The sequence below is a fragment of the Grampus griseus genome, assembly GCF_964374135.1.
Source record: "Grampus griseus genome assembly, chromosome: 3".
Taxonomy (NCBI): domain Eukaryota; kingdom Metazoa; phylum Chordata; class Mammalia; order Artiodactyla; family Delphinidae; genus Grampus; species Grampus griseus.
The window spans coordinates 121,743,894-121,761,067 of NC_139019.1; the positions used below are offsets into that span (position 1 = coordinate 121,743,894).

Consider the following 17,174-nt stretch of genomic DNA (forward strand, 5'->3'; position numbering starts at 1 on the left):
CAAGTAAATTAACTCTGCAATACAGGTGACCTGGGCCAGCACACGAACCAAAAGTCACTGGAGGAAGTAGCAGAGGAGGTAACTGCATCCTCCCCGAGCTGTAAGGCCAGATTCACTCATTATGCTGACCAGAGGCCCAAGATTATAATCTCATTAATGCGAAATACTAAGTGTATTTTCATCTTTGAATCCCCTACTTATTAATTCTTTATTAAATAGAAGCATGATTTAAAAGAGTACACATAACAAACAAAAGAAGAGTACACACAAAAGTCTATGAAACCAAACAGAAAAAAATAGCTACTAAGACTATACAAATACACTGTGATATTATATTATATATAATGTCTTTTATGTATAATATTTTTTAAATCTCAAAATAAGAAAGAGATTAATGCTTAGACTTTAGCTTCCTGGAATCTGATCTTGCTGGAATATAAATGAATGGATAGATAGTGTGCCTTCTGAAAACATGTATTCATTGAAAATTATTTGAGTTTTCAAAGGATATAGCATTATTTTTATTTTGACCACAGCATCACTGTGATACTTTCTAACCCTCTTATTTGTCTCTAGCTCTGAAGGAATTCTCATCGTCTTAGGCGTCCTGGTTGGCTAACCTTGCCCTAAACCTATCCCTGACACTGCCCAACCCACTGGTAATGCTTGTAGTACACAAATCAGAAAGCGGATTTTTGTGCAAACTTATCTCCACTAGTAAGCAAAGAACTCAGGAAAGTTCTGTATACAGTTAAGTAGGTCACAAGCAATATTTCTGCATACAAAGGACAGTAAGTAGACCCTATATCTCTACCTTCAAAATATATCCACAATCTGACCATCTTTACCCCTTCTGCTGGAGCCGCCCTGGCCTAGGCCACCATTAGCCGTCACCAGGCTTACTGCAGTGGTCTCCTAACTGGCCTCCCACTTTCACTTTTGCCCCGTAGCATCTTCCCTCAACACAGCAGCCAGAGTAGCTTGTTAAAACGTAAATTAGATGGTGACCCTCTGCTGCTCCAAACATTTGTATCAGTCGGCATCCAATCAGGAAACCAGAAACCACTCTAGATATCTCAGAGAGAGAGGCTACGGATTATAAGGAATTGATGACAAAGAGGAGTAACTGCAGGAAGCCACTGCCACCCTCAGGCTGGAGGAACAGAGGGAATATGGTGTGACATGGAACCTGCAGTCAGAGCCACTGAAGGGACCATGGCTGGAAGGAGCTGCCTGAGCCAGAGTCCCCAGCTGCCGTTGGTTTTAGGGCAGCTGCCACATGGGAAAGGCCGCCAGGACCCTCAGCTGGAAAAACAAGAAAGGCTCTTCCTTCCTCCCTTCTTCCAGTCCTGCCAGCACCTCCCAGGGCAGAACCTAAGAGGACGCCAGCGGGAAAGGGACTCTGGGAAGTGTAGTTTGCAGGTCCCCTGCCCCAGCAGTAAGAGGAGGGAGCTGAAGGAGAGGGTGAGGGGTTTCAGAAAACAGCTCCCATCCAGAGCAGCACCTCTCTCACGGTAACACCCAAGTTCTTACGACGGTTTCACAAGAAGGCACCGCCTGGTCCCGACACACGCACATGCCTTCTTTTCTGACCTTCTCTTGTCATCTTGCTCACTGTGCTCCAGCCACGCTGCCTTCGTTGCTCTTCAAACACACCATGCTCTCCTTCCTGTGCTGTTTCCTCTGCCTGGAATAGTCCTACCCCAGATAACTTCGCAACTCCTTCATACCCTTTAAGCCTTTATTTAAAGGACACCTTCTCAAGGACACTTCCCTGAAAACTAATTTAAAAATGCAACCCCTCCTAACTCCCGATCCTCACCAATGTTTTCTTTTTCTTTTTTTTCTTATTTTTATTTATTTATTTATTTATGTTTTGCGGTACACGGGCCTCTCACTGCTGTGGCCTCTCCCATTGCGGAGCACAGGCTCCGGACGCGCAGGCTCAGCGGCCATGGCTCACGGGCCCAGCCGCTCCGTGGCATGTGGGATCTTCCTGGACCGGGGCACGAACCCGAGTCCCCTGCATCGGCAGGTGGACTCTCAACCACTGCACCACCAGGGAAGCCCCAATGTTTTATTTTTCATCAAACATTTATCCTTCTCTAACACACTATACATTATATACATACATATATAGTTTAATCAGATAAGTATCTTTTTATTCTGTATTACATATTTGTAGTTGTCTCTAAATACATATATTTTAGTTGTCAATATCACCCCACCAAAAGGTAAGCTCCACAGGGACCAGGACTTTGTCCGTTTTGTCTAGTGATGCATCCCCAGTATTCAATAAATACTTAATTGAATAAATAAATGTAACCATTAGTAGATGTATTTATTATGAAATGAAAAGTATTAAATGATCTTAAGAGCTTGGGGTAAGGAAAAGAAACCAACAAAGTTCACACCTCTTCCTCTGGGAAGCCACTCTAACCCCACTCAGGCTATGTTAGGTGTCCCTTCTATGTGCTCCAAATGCTCCCTGGAATTCCCCTTTCCCAGAACTTGTCACACTATATTGTAATTATCTGTTTATATATCTGTCTCCTCCGCTGAAACTCTAAGTCCCATAAGATACCAAAGGGTGGTGCCCATCTGGGAAACACTGCACATCGAGCACCTGGTAATACCATCCTGCATGTCCAACAAACAGTATCTGTGGTCGAATGTTCCTGTCAAAAAGCAGAAGAATACACTTAAAGGTCTTAGGATCTCTCGACATCATTCCTTCCTCTGATATTCTGGAAAGACAGAAGAGCCAAGAGCTGTAAGGAAACATAAACAGAGTCAGGAAATAGTTAAGTACAGAAGCAAAGAAAGTTGGTGAGCGATAGTGCCATTGTTTTGGCTGAAAGAGAACAGGCAAAATTATCTTGGTCTTGAAAAATAGTTTAATATTTTTATTAGAAGTATGTATATTGTCTGAAGATCACTCCACTGTTGAATTATATTAACAGCTGAATATTAGAGAATAACAAACAAATCTTGAAAAAATTAAGTTACGAAAATCAAAATAATTACCATAGAAAAGCAATGCGTATAAATAGATAACAGATTTTACAGTGTTATTCTCAAGGGGGAAGGGGAATGGCTGTTAGAGCTGCAAAAGTTCATTTAACAAACGTATTTTTCTAATTTTACAACCAACTTTAAGAGGAAAAATTATCCTTAGTATGCATATTCATAGACAGTAGAAACATAATTACTAAATATCAGCCTTGGTGAGTTTTTTTTTTTTAGAAGTTTCCAATAGATACCTATAAAATACCCACAGTCTTTTATGAAGAGATCATGGCTATACCTTAGCCTTAAAATAAATGCATTCATTTGGTAATAATTTGGGGGCTGGAAGAAGTCGTTATCACACACACCCATATACTTAAGCACCAAATTTATCATAAATAGCTTTGACTTGGCTTATAACCTCAGTTGTGTAGAGGCACACAGAAATGTCTTATCTCATCTTGTCCTAAGAAGTAGCATTGCTCATTGCCTGCATGCATATTACCCAAGCACATCACACAGGAGAGACTCAGGACTTTGAAAAAAAGGGGCTCCTCAGCTCGCCTCCCTTCAGCAAGAAGCAAACACATCTTGTTTTGTTTTCAGCGGCCTGCTAGTGCATTCAACATCGGGCCTCCCTTTCCTCCTCTGCTTAATTAAAAATGCAATTTGACCAATAACTGTGTGAAATGCATTATAAGCAACAAGAAGGCAGTTCATCAGAAACCTGACTTTTTTTATTCCTTTCTCTCTGCATAATTTTTCAAATAACTCCCAACCGGGAAATGACTTCAGTCTGCTGCCTGAATTGTACATTTATTTGTTCACTTGTGCAAGGAGAAACCTGAGCTAAGTCAAGTGAGATACGTGCACACGGTCCTGGAAGGATCATTTGAGGACCAGTTTCAAAGCAGATTCTAATTCAAAAATGCCTCTGCCACTTAGACCCACATGGAGATGTTACCAGCCTCACGAAATATCATCGAGTAACTGAGTTGTGCCAGTGGTGGAAGTGATCGCGGCCACGGTGGCTTCCTTGCTGGGAGAGGGAGGAGAAGGTGGAGGAGGGGCAGTTGATTACAAATAGCTTTAGGGAGGATGCGATAAAAGCGGACATACAAAGCCACGGGCTATTGATTGCAAATCTGGCAAGGCTGCAGGCCATTCTCATTGCAGGCAGGGCACCGCAGGGCCCGATAGGACTCCTTAAATCTGTTGGCCAGCATCGAGAACTTGCTGCCATGGCACAGAGAGCAGGTGGCACTGCCCGATCCTCGGCAGTGAAAACAGTTGTCCTCGGGAAGTTCCCCTTCCTGCAAGAGACAGGTCAGGGTTAAGTTACAGCAGCAGTTCAAATCCATTGTTCACACACAAGTCAAAATAGCACTGGGAGCCTGCAGAGGCCGGGGCAGAATTAGAGGAAAATGCGTCCCACACGTGCCAACGAGGGACCTGGCCAGAGGCACAGAATAAGCTCAGCACTTTATCGGAGATATCCCTGATGGACCTCTCTAAGACAGCAACTCCTGCCACCAGGCCGTGCACTCCACAACTTGACCTTTTTCATCTCTCTTGTCACCATCTGACACGTTATTTCTGTACCCATAAGGGCAGGACTTAATGTTCCTCATTGCCAAACTAATAGTGAACACTTGTGAAACACCTGGGAGGTGTCGGGCGCTGTACCCGAGCCCTCGGCAGTGAGAGTGCAGAGGCCTAACCACTGGACTGCCAGGGAATTCCCTGGGCACTGTTCTAAGAGCTCTCTCTGTGCCAGTGGTCACACAGCTTGAAGAGAAGGAGGCAGGCTTGGGTCCCAGGGGGTCGGGCGCCCGAGATCATGCTTGTACTGACTCCATATGCAGCCCTCATCAGAGTTACCCAGCAGTAGGTGCCCAGGATTGTTCTGTGTGACTGAGGAGACGGATGAATGGATGTTGCAATCCTTTGGAGCGTAGCTCTGAATTCCTGCAGAACTTTTATCTTTATGCTCTTGGAGAGCCATGAAAAGGCCCTGTGATTAAGAGCTCAGCTCTGGAGTCAGCAGCCTGGAGCTGAGGCCTGCCTCTGACAACAACTGTGCACCTGGGACGGTTCCCTTAACCTCCCTAAATTTCAGTTTCTTTACCTGTGATCTGGGAGGGATATTGCTTACCTCTCTGAGTAGCTGGAATATTAAATGAGAGAGTATATGTAAATGCCCTAATATGTTATCTGGCATATTATAGGTTCTCCATTAAAGTTAGTTTACTTCTAAGCCTTGTCCCCTCCTGCCAGGGACACCAGACTATGCCCCTTGGCTATCGCTGTGCTCTTCCCCTAAGACATCTCAAGGAAACTGGCAATTTTGCGCTGCCATGCAATGACCGTGCACAGACCACGAACCTTCTGTGAAATAAGGGGTAATACCAGATCGATACCAGGTAGATTCAGCACCAATTCCTGTCCATTTCACCTTTTGAACATCTCTCGAATCTCTTCAGTTTCCCCTCCACAACCACAATCCCCATCCAGACACCTATCGATTCTGGCAGGAACTCAGCATAGTTCCTGCCTCCGGGCTTGTGGGATGTTCTCACCATGGATACCAATCTCATGAACCTACAGTTGTGATTGCCACATAGAAAGCACCCAAGAAACCTTGTAATGAACACCTGCCCACCAGATAAACTTCAGGTTAAAACCCAATCCCTGGGACTTCCCTGGTGGCTCAGTGGTTAAGAATCCGCCTGCCACTGCAGGGGACACGGGTTCGAGCCCTGGTCCGGGAAGATCCCACATGCCACAGAGCAACGAAGCCTGTGGGCCACAACTACTGAAGCCCGCGTGCCTAGGGCCCGTGCTCTGCAACAAGAGAAGCCACCACAATGAAAAGCCCACGCACCGCAACGATGAGTAGCCACTGCTCGCTGCAACTACAGAAAGCCCGCGTGCAGCGATGAAGACCCAACACAGCCAAAGGTAGATAGATAAATAAATAAATTTATTGAAAAAAAAAATCTCCTTAGCTGATGTACATTGTCAGTTACTTCTTACATCAGGCTCTCATCCTTAGGTCTCTCTCTAGCTGGTGTCGAGGAAACTTTCCCCACTCTCAACCCAACCAGCTCCTACCTGTTCTCAGATGTCAGCTTAGCAGCACTTCCTCCAGGAAGCCTTGCCCACTCGTACCTCTGGACCAGGAGTCCCACCCCACCTCTACTGCCCCTAGCCTGGCAGGTCTCACACTCCCCTGAAAGTTCCTGCTGACTAGACAGGAAGTGTTCTGGGCTCGTGCCTCTCTCCATCACTTCCTGACATCTAGTGTAGTACCTGGCACAATATTTGCTGTTCACATACTTGCTGAATGAATAAACAAACAAAACAATGATGTCTGGAGATCCCTTAGTGTTCTTAAATTCTAGGAACTAACAAGACAGCTGGAGTTCACTGGGTGCCTCAACCAGCTAACACAGCTTTCTTTTGTAACCTAAGAATACAAATCATCTCTGAAAAGGGAGGCCTATGTTCTAAAAATAGCCCCATCGCACTGCAAAGTGCCTAAGTAGGTATTAAATTGTATTTATTCTAGATGTAGGGAATGGAGGTCATTTTCCAGCTGACAAAATCCCAGATGATGTCCATGTCCCCTTTTGTTAATATTTTACTGATTGTTGCCATATTCTGATATGGTAACAATGGGGAAATTGGTTTTCTTCCCTTAAAGTATGCAAAATAAATATATTTGCCAAAATATTCTTAAAGCAAATTGCCATGGTCCATTTTCCTGCCAAATCCATCATGTTTTTGTTTTGCACTTGATCCCACTGAGATTTTAATGATATAAGTCAATGTTGTCAAAGAAAATACAGTAAAATCCTACCATAATGCTATACATGTGATCCAAAAATTCATTTGCATAGAATGCCAGGCCAGATATTGAAAGATCAGTGAAATGACCTGGTGAGCCTGCCATAAAGAACAAGAACAAATCATCAATCAAATCTCATCTCATGTCACATGGTTATATGACACATTGTTAGAGGTTTCACTGGAGTTTCCATTCTTTTTTTTTTTTTTTGCGGTACGCGGGCCTCTCACTGTTGTGGCCTCTCCCGTTGCGGAGCACAGGCTCCGGACGCGCAGGCTCAGCGGCCATGGCTCACGGGCCCAGCCGCTCCGTGGCATGTGGGATCTTCCCGGACCGGGGCACGAACCCGTGTCCCCTGCATCGGCAGGCGGACTCCCAACCACTGTGCCACCAGGGAAGGCCTGGAGTTTCCATTCTTATCCTAAGTTACCACCCTTCCTCCAACTGTTTGCTCTCATTATGCTCTTTTTAATTATTCAGTTAACTCAACAGGTATTTATTGAGCCTCTACTCTATATAAGGCATGCATGATATCAGCGTCTGCATACCAGTCTCAATATTTTTAAAAATTCTTCCCAGAAAACATTTAGTAAGAAGATATAGAACATCGCTGCACAGCATAACTTAGGTTCGAGAACCCAACAACCTACCCAAACCACCTCTCATTAGCTCCATGACCAAGAAAAGGGGTCTCAGCTTTCATCAGAGACTCAAAGGCTTACGTGGCCCTGAAGATGGTAACCAGCACCAATCTGGAGGCCGATCAGCAGAGTGATTAAGATCATGAGATTGGTAGTCAGATGGACCCGGGTTTGACTACTGACCCCGGTGACCTCTGGCGAGTTACTTAACTTCTCTGAGCCTTAGTTTCCCCAGCTGCAGAATGGGACTACAGATAATACCCACCTCACAGAGTCCTTGTGAGGATGAAATGGACTACTGCATGGAAAGCACTGGGCATGGGGCCTGGCTCACATGAACCCTCAAAAAATGGCAGTTATTATTATCATTATTCTGTTTCAAAGGTAAGATCACCTAAAGCATAAAGAAGCCCAGATGACTTATGGTCTCAAATCCACTGAATACAGGGTCAGATTTTTCCCCTTCTACTTTTCATTGTGGCTCAATTCAATTATTCCTCTCCTTTTCTTTTATAGTTAATACAGACGTTCAAGCATGGCCTGGCTTTTAGCCCTCCCTGCTCTTTCATCAAGGTCCTACTGTTTCCCTGTTCCATATAACACAACAAAGAGTCTCTTGGTCAGAATGGGCTCCTTGATGTTCTTTGACCCTCTGTTTTAGAATAAAAGTTGTCTGGGCATTTACTGCATGATGGATGGGGCAAACAAACAGCAATTTCAAACAGAGCTTAGGGACTTCCCTGGTGGCGCAGTGGTTATGAATCCACCTGCCGATGCAGGGGACATGGGTTCGAGCCCTGGTCTGGGAAGATCCCACATGCCGTGGAGCACCTAAGCCCATGCACCACAACTACTGAGGCTGTGCTCTAGAGGCTGCAAGCCACAGCTACTGAAGCCCGAGTGCTCAACTATTAAGGCCCACGTGCCTAGAGCCCGTGCTCCACAACAAGAGAAGCCACTGCAATGAGAAGCCCATGCACCACAATGAAGAGTGGCCCCCGCTCGCCACAACTAAAAAAAGAAAGCCCGTGTGCAACAATGAAGACTCAATGCAGGCAAAAATCAATGAATTAATTAATTAATTATAAATAAATAAAATAGAGCTTAAAGGACAGGCAAGTGGAGTATAACCTTTCACAGCAACTTTCTGCTGCCCACCTCTGTGCCCACCTTGGTTTATGGCATTATAGCTAAAAAACACCGTTCTCTCCAAATTGAATTGAAAGGTAATTGTCATAGCAGGCTTGTTGTTGCTTTTTCATTCAGGCCTGCAATGTGACCTGCATTTCTGGTCCTCTTCTGAAAATGCATGCTCCAAGTTACAATACGGTATGGAAAAGGATAGCATTAATGAATTTTAAAGTGGGACGGTAATGCTTTGGATCACAAAGTTTAGTTGTCTGACTGCTGCTATGCTAGGCTCTGAATAGTGCTTTGTAGAAAGCGAGAGAAGGCAGAGGCAGAATATTTCTTATCAGTTGGCATTTTCATTCCAAATTCCAGTATTCTTTCCACAAACATTTACCTAATATTTACTGAGCACCTATTAAATGTCAGGCTCTATTTTTTTTAGCATTGGAACTACTATGTTACACCCAACATAAACATGCCCCCTGACCTAATAGAGACCGAATCCTAGTGGGTAAGAGCAAACTTTAACCAAAGAATCACACAAATAAATGTAAGATTACATGTGCAGGGGGAGGGGGAGGTGCCTTGAGGGGTCCATCCTTGTGGATTTTTATCCTCATGGGATTTTATCCTCATGGAAACCAGGGGAGGCCTCTCTGTAGAAGTGATGCCTCCACTGAGATCTGTGGGCAAGGAGGTAGGGAGTCTGGAGAATATTCTAGGCACAGGGATGTTGCCAGCAAAGAACATCTAAGGGGTAGCCAGATGGGCAGTGTGCATAGGGCAGAGAATTAGCAGATATGTGTAAGAGATGAGGCTGAAAAAGCCAGGCCACACAGTGCTTTCTAGAACAAGTGAGGAGTTTTGGTTTTATCCCAAGTGATAAGAGATAAGAGCCTACTGAAAGTTGTTTTCTTTTGGCAGCAGGGCGGGGCGGGGGGGGGGTTGGGGGGGTCGGGGGGGGGGTGAGTAAGGGATGGCATGATCAGATTTACATTTCAACTATATTTTATCAAGTGTGAGATCAGGTCGGAAAGAGACAGGAATGGTTCTGAGGAGAACTGGAGTCTGGTCATGGCTTTCTCATTCCCTTGACTCAAGTGCGAGGAAGCCCCTGGCCCATTTTGTCACGCTAACCCATGGGAGGTTCAGCTTCAAGTCCCAAGAGATGGAATCTAAAGAGAGAAAATTCATTTCTGCTGCTTTCCAAGCTTTTACTCTCTTAGCTTAAATTCACCAAAATTGCTTTTCTCACCCTCAACCCCATACTGTGAACTAACGAATGTCATCACCTTCCCGCTTGTCTGAGCATGTCTGAGCAAGGTGGGGTGTGCACACCTCTGAAACGTGTGGGGAGAAAAAAAAATTCGTACTATCTATATTTATTTTTTATCTAGAGAAAACAAAACAAGAAATTAAGCTTTAATAATATCTTCATAAGAAAAGGTTATATTGATTTTTAATAAACAAGGTGACACCAGCACCCTCACTAAGTTGGGCAGTCGCTTAACATAGGTGGTACCCAAGGGACCCTGTTATATACATGATGTAAAGTGACCTCACTTTACATAAAGTGACAATGACGACCCTGCTCATTCGTTCACTTTCAGCATATTACAACATGTGGTTCACTAGTGTCTGGTCTAGTGGATTTACAGATGATATTGCTTAGTTTTAACTAAACTAATCTCCACAAACTCTAAAGACAAATAGATTTATTAGATTTCTTTAAGGAAACTGTGGGCTGAGAATTACCAACAGTAATAGGAGCACAAGCAAACCCATGAGAAAAGGACAGAGCTGATTTTTTTCCATCTCTAGAACAAGCTGTTCTAAGCCTCAATGCAAAGTGAAAACAATAAGTTCCTAATCAGATCTTAAATCATTCAAAATAATTCAAATTATGAGTATTTGAAATATGGGCTTAGAACTATTATTGCTAACAATAAAATGTGATAAACCACTAGAATATAATAAACTTAAAATTCCTCAACATCTTTAACATTTAGACATAAGTATTCACATTCAAAAGTTCTTACTTAAATAGTGCACAGTGAAAACAATTTGGAGACCACGGCTATAGGGCCAGCTCTGCGCAGGGCAGTGAACCGTTCTGACATACCTGTGGGTACTGGTTATGGGGGAAGGTGCCTCCCGTCTCTGCCAAAGGCCCATCGTTCTGGTCTCCATAGATTTCTTCTTTGCTCATCAGAGACTCTTCCTCAGCCTCCTCTTCCTTCTGGAGCATTTTCCTCATGAAATCTCTCTTGTCCATTGGAGTTCGAATGATTTTCAGGTTATTTGTGTAGATGATTATCTTTCCAAAATCTATAATAGGTGGGGACTAGAGAAATGAAGAATGAGCATGGTCATTCACCAGGAGTCACCAAATACAGGGCTGCAGAACCTCTTCAACATCCCAGGAAAGAGAGATAGGGTCTGGCACTAGGGATCCCATCACAGCCCAAAGCTACAGTTCATTCTCTGGTTTCTTTGCTCGGTCTGAAAACCCTGAACAACAGCTTCTTTCTTCCTGTTGATGGTAACCAGCCAAAGCTGAATTAATCATGTAACTAGAATGTAGGACTCTGCAGGACAGGGTCTAGAGCTTCTATTCCTGCTACATACCATGGGATCTGGTGCAGGGCTGGGCACAGTGAGTGCTTAATGCATACAAAGGAAAGCTTTTAAAAAATAAATCTCTCAGCAACCAAATTACTAGTTATGCTTTTTTTAAAAAAATTACCAGTTTACATAATTAATCAGGGTGCCTTTTAAGTTCTAACTTTTTTTTGTTTATTGTATAATGTGCATCGTTTGAAAATACCAAGGAAATATCTTTTTGTTTTTAATGACGCATGAAATGGAAGTAATGCTAGTTGGCAGTATTTGATTGTAAGAAATCAATAAAGTAACTGTATTTTTAAAAAAATAAATCTTTCTCCAACATTTTTATGCATAAATAATAACAGTAGACACAATTTATTGAATTACTATTATTATTATTATAGTGGATAGCATTTGTTTTGGGTCAGGCTTCATACTAAGCATTTTACAAACATTACCTCACTTCCCTCCCAAACATCCCTATGAGGTAGATGCTATGATTTCTACATTTTACAGAGAAGGAGACTGAGGTTCAGTGTGGTTAAGAGTCTTCCACATTTACAGAGTTACTCAGCGTTTGTGGCCAGGATTCAAACCCAGGTCTGTCTCACCCTAAGGACCACATTCTTAACACCTATACTGTAGTACTCATAAACATTCCCCACAACCACCAGATAAGATATATGTGTGTGTGTGTGTGTGTGTGTGTGTGTGTGTGTGTTCATTATTCATATAATATGAAAATTTTTTATGTCAATAAATGTACTTCTATAGCATCATTATTAATAGCCTATGTTCCCTTGTATGGATTTATCACGTGTTACTTCATCATTTGCTGAGAAACAACTTGGGCAATACTACAATGCAGTAGAGAAGCCTGGGGAGGAAATGTTTCGCAGAGCTAGGATAGCTTGGGGGGAAACAACACTAGATCCCAGTTCCATTGTCCACCAGTTGTGAGATGGGGAGAGCCATTTGGCCTCTCAGAACCTGTTTGCTCACGCAGATGGGTTGACATCCAACTAATGGGCACCACCAGAGACAAATTACTTATTAAAATATATGAATATTTCCATACTGGCTGGTAATCAGGTGCTGTCCTGATACTCCTGAGAGCCTTCCTGTTTCCCCAGCCTCTCTCCTCAGGGAGCCTCTCCCATCCCCAAACCCAGCAATGTAGACATTAATGCTTAAGACCCCAGTCTCAGGACCCTGCCCCAGCACTCTGCTGGCTTCTGTGCTGACTGAGCAGTGTTCCTGTGCTTAAATATTTTGACTCTCGTCCCTGAGGCTAATTATATCAACGTCTAGGGGCGAGGGTGCAAAGAAGAATATGTAAGAGTTTGCAAAAGCTGAAGATACTATGCAAGTGATGGGCATTGTTACTGCCACTAGTATTAAAAACTTCCTTAGTAGTGCACGTACAATCATGCTACACAACTACATTCCGCAGCATGAAATATCTGGCCCTGCTTTTACAGAACTGTATAAACCAAATTTATTTGGATGCCACAGTTAAGCAGTCTCCTATTTAAAGCCATCAGGCATTCAGTCACAACCTGGCTTGAGCAGGACTTCAATCTTCAGGTCCCCTTCCTTGAAACACCCGTGGAGTTTTCAATAATTATTTACGGAGCCACAAGCTTCCTGCCTGGCCCTGCATTCTCTCCCTCTCTTCAGGGGATCATGTAGCAGCTTCCATTTCCTACTGTTTGATGCATGCTGGGTTCCTGTTTCACACTCTGGACTATCAGTTTCTGAGCATCAGAAGATAAAGATGGTGGCACTTTTGGAAGGTTCCATATCTCTTTCCAGTAATAGCCAAAGAGGTTCAGTTACTAGGAAGCTTTTTTCACACATAGGGCTGGTTTTTTCAAGGCAAAATTCTCAATATACAAAAAAAAAAAAAAAAAATTGCAGTCATCTGGTCCAACCTCCTGCCTCTAAGCTGGTCAGCATCTGAGACACTCAGGATAGTAAATTTATTTTTAAGATACTCCAAAGATGGAGGGTCCCAAATCACCTTTAAGGTGTGTTTAAGTTTCAGTCACCCTGACAGCCAAGTTCTTCCTTGTGTCTAAGGAAACTCTCTGGGTGTAACTAAAGTTCACATTATCCAGTTACACCCAATTGCCTGTGAGGAATACCCACTCTTACATTATAGAGGACCAGGATGGAGCCAGGAATTTTTTGTGTCCTTCCAATGCTCGGAATGGCAACTTATGTGATTAAACATTCATAAATACTCTGATGTCAAAAGCAACAGGACTAGGAATTGCCATTCAGGGACCACGAAACCTTTCCACTGCTCTGTGTTTAAATGCAGACATGCCTAGTGGGTACCAGAAACTCAATGGCCTTTGGAGGTAGGCAGACCTGAGTTCAAATTTTAAATCTCTCAAACTGTGTGAGATTTGCAAGTTTTTTTTAAGCCCTATAAACTTGTTTTTCCAATTTGTAAAACTCTCACAGAGTTACTGTGAAGAAAAATTTGCATAATTTCCACAAAGTACCTGTTCAATAAATGTTACTTTCCTTCTTCCTTTCCCTTTCATTTTTTTAAATGAACCTTATATTTTAGTCAGTTTCAATTCCTTAAAATATCTGATTGTTTATAACCACTTTCTCTATCCATCACATAAAATTTTAAAAGACTCCATATTTCCTAGATAAGAACCTGGTCATTATCACAATGGTAGGTAACATATACTGAGCATATACAATGTGCCAGGCACAATGCTAAGTACTTTTAATGTCATATATTTTTAATCACCGTGATAATCTTTGAAAGTAGGTACTTTTATTATCACAAGGTTAAGTGGCTTGCTCAAGCTCACAGAGTAAGTGGGTAGAACGGACATCAAGTCCAGGTTTAATTGACACCAGAGCCTTGCTTTTTATGATTATTATTTTATTGTGGTAAAATATACATAACATAAAATTTACCACTTTAACCTTCTTAAGGTTCAGTTCGGGGACATCAGTACGTTCACATTATTGTGCAACCACGTGTCTCCAGAATGTTTTCTTATTCCCACACTGAAACTCTTCAGTTAAACTCCACCTTCTCCTCTCCCCAACCCCTGGCAAACACCACTCTGCTTTCTGTCTCCGTAAATTAGACTATGCTAGTACCTCATGAAAGTGGAATCATACAACTATCTTTTTGTGACCGGCTCATTGCACTTAGCTCAAGGTCTTCAAGGTTCAGGCAGGTTATAATGTGTATCAGAATTTCCTTCCTTTTAAGGCTGAATAATATTCTACTGTATGTATATACCACGTTTTGTTTGTTCAGTCACCTATTGATGAATATTTGGGCACCTATGGGCAATGATGCTGCTATGAACACTGGTGTACAAATATCTGTTCAAGTTCAGAGCCCTTGCTTTTAATTATTGTGTTTCACTGCTACCCAGTGTTGCTGCAAAGCCGATATTTACTAAGGGTTATTTTACAGTTGGATTCACTATTGAAAAATCATGACTTCCCAGCTCTCATTTCCTTATTTTTCCTAAGTACCGCACTGACAACCTGTTTCAGTGGGTGGAGCTGCACGAATCCATCCTGATCACTCTCACACCAGAGGCGGCCTAGAAGTGGGATGTGGCATTTGTCCAGGCAACAAAGAAAACAAGGATAACCGGATGAAGCAGAAATCAAACCCTGAACCTTGTCTCTAGAGTACTATGTTTAAAACCACTGTGCCGTGCTGCGAGGAAGACTCCGGTAGCTGGTTTTATCAAGTCCATGCCTAATCATACTTTTACATAAATGCCAAGTATGACACATGACTGATGAAGGTCAAGAAGTCCAACATTATAAACCATGGCCTTGTACAAGGTTCGTATAAACTATGACTTTATAAATTCTAAAGCTACAAATGAGATTTAGTTAAAAAGAAATCCTGTAAGTACAGGATATAACAAAGTACCTAGGATGTAATAAGCACTTGATAAATGGTAACTATTATTATCATCATCATCACTATTATTAATGGCCTTATTCTCTTAAAAGGAACATTCCATAGGGCCAAGGGCATGAGGAATCAGAAGACCTGGGTTCTTATTCTGACTCTACACCTAATGACCCTATAATATTGGGTGGGTCCCTTACAACTTGGAACTCAATTTTCCTCACTTGCAAAATGGAAAATACCATACTTTGCCTTTCTCCTTAAGGTTGTGAAGAAGACTCAATGAGATAGAATGTGATAGTGCTTTGTAATGCGTAAGTCACTCCACTAACGTGAGGGATTGTTCATTCCAGCCCCCTTTAATATCAAAAAGAAACCTGGTATTATCTTTGATAAATGTGGACATGCCCATAATTACACTTTTACCAATGCCAGCAAGGCCAATACATTTGTCTGCTATAGATGTATAATCTGTTCCCTTAGGAAACGAACAATAAAAATGATTAGAGAGTAATTATCTGAATTTCACACTTTAAAGATGAAAACATATCCTGGTGTGCTATTCATTAATAACCTGGTACATTATATCATTGTATTCACTCTTTTTTTTTTTTTTTAAGGCATTCATGGTCCTACTGGCAGAGAGCATATACACATCTCTGTTTTTGGAAATCAGCAAATATTTTCCAGGTTCTTCTAGCTTCAAAGAAGATCATGTATGGGCTTTTGATTATCCATGGTACTGGAGAAGATAACTGAAATTCACAGATAAAATACATGTTTCAAGTGAAATATTAGCTCAAATGTCTTCCCACGTAACATTTCCTCTGGCTGATTTGCTTTTCACCATTTCTTCCCAGGACTCCAACTACCCAGCATTCATGTTAACAAGCAATGGAAAGGCAAAATAAATAAATAAACAAACAAAAAAGCAGGCAGCAGGAGGGAGATAAGAAATAAAAGAAGACATGGATAAACCACAAGCTGAATAATTGGCTGGAATAAAGTAAGCACCTTCAAGCACTTAGCTCTTTCAGGAAAAATAACAACTCGTTGCTGCATAATTTTCTAAAACGGCAGACCGGCAACCTGAAAACCGCTGCATCTCTATTTCATTTACTTACCAAGATTGCCCAGCCAAAGACCCAATTACAATTTGCTACCCTGGATGGAATTTGAATACTAGCTATGCGTATTGCACTTTCCAATAGGTAGTCAACAAGAATGTTATTTTCATCCCAGAAATATTATTCTGAGAGCGGCTTCACCTTTGGTGCACCTATAGCTCTGGTCAGTACCAGAGGAGGAGCGAGATACAAATCTGAACAATTCAGGTGTTTCTCTAACCACATTTTAGTCCTTAAAGCTTATACACCATGGGCAATACCAACCTTACGGTCATTCGCCTTGTAATCATTGAAGAAAGGCTGGCTGCTCGCCAAGGTGTAGGCACTACCCTCTCGAAACACGCTGATCCTCTGAGCAGTCAGCTTAGGGGAGTACGACCGGGGTTTGGGGGCTTCCCCAGACCCATAAACACCATCCATTGGTTCAAGGGACTCTTGGAGGAAACTGTGAGGGTACTCCTCCTTTGGCGACTCTAATTCCTGCCCATCCTCAAAGACCTGCTTCAACACCCGGCCACTGTAGGAGGAAGAGATTTTAAATCGTACTTTCCGGGGTTTGCCGTCACTCTTCTGGTTCAGCTTCTTCGCAGGGTCCTCCATCAGCAGAAGGTTCACCTTGTGGTTCCCAGGCTTTGGTGTAGCCAGTGAAACTTGGGGCTCTGAGAAAAAGGCATTTTATTTTCTCTCCTGCATATGATTAATTCAAGCTGGTGCTGGGGTATGCTCGGTTTACAGCAACTGACACCTGCACGTTAAATATTGATAGGCCTTCATGCCGAGGCAGGCTGCTGCGGGTCTATGGAGTGGACGGAGCATGAGACAAGACCGGGTCCTCTCGGAATCCCAAACTCGCCCGTGCTTTCACCCCAACCCCGGCATTTCTTAATAGGAGC

The 17,174-nt window shown here is 42.7% G+C and overlaps 1 protein-coding gene across 1 annotated transcript; it reads right to left on the reverse strand.

Moving 5' to 3' along the window:
- Positions 1-4,139: 4,139 nt before the first annotated feature.
- GRXCR2 (glutaredoxin and cysteine rich domain containing 2) lies at positions 4,140-16,881 on the reverse strand (the record flags this gene model as incomplete). The annotated part of the gene is made up of 3 exons (XM_082652383.1): positions 4,140-4,322; positions 10,754-10,975; positions 16,546-16,881. 3 exons carry the CDS (start codon positions 16,879-16,881, stop codon positions 4,140-4,142), a joined length of 741 nt encoding a protein of 246 aa, XP_082508509.1.
- Between the last annotated feature and the right edge of the window lie 293 nt (positions 16,882-17,174).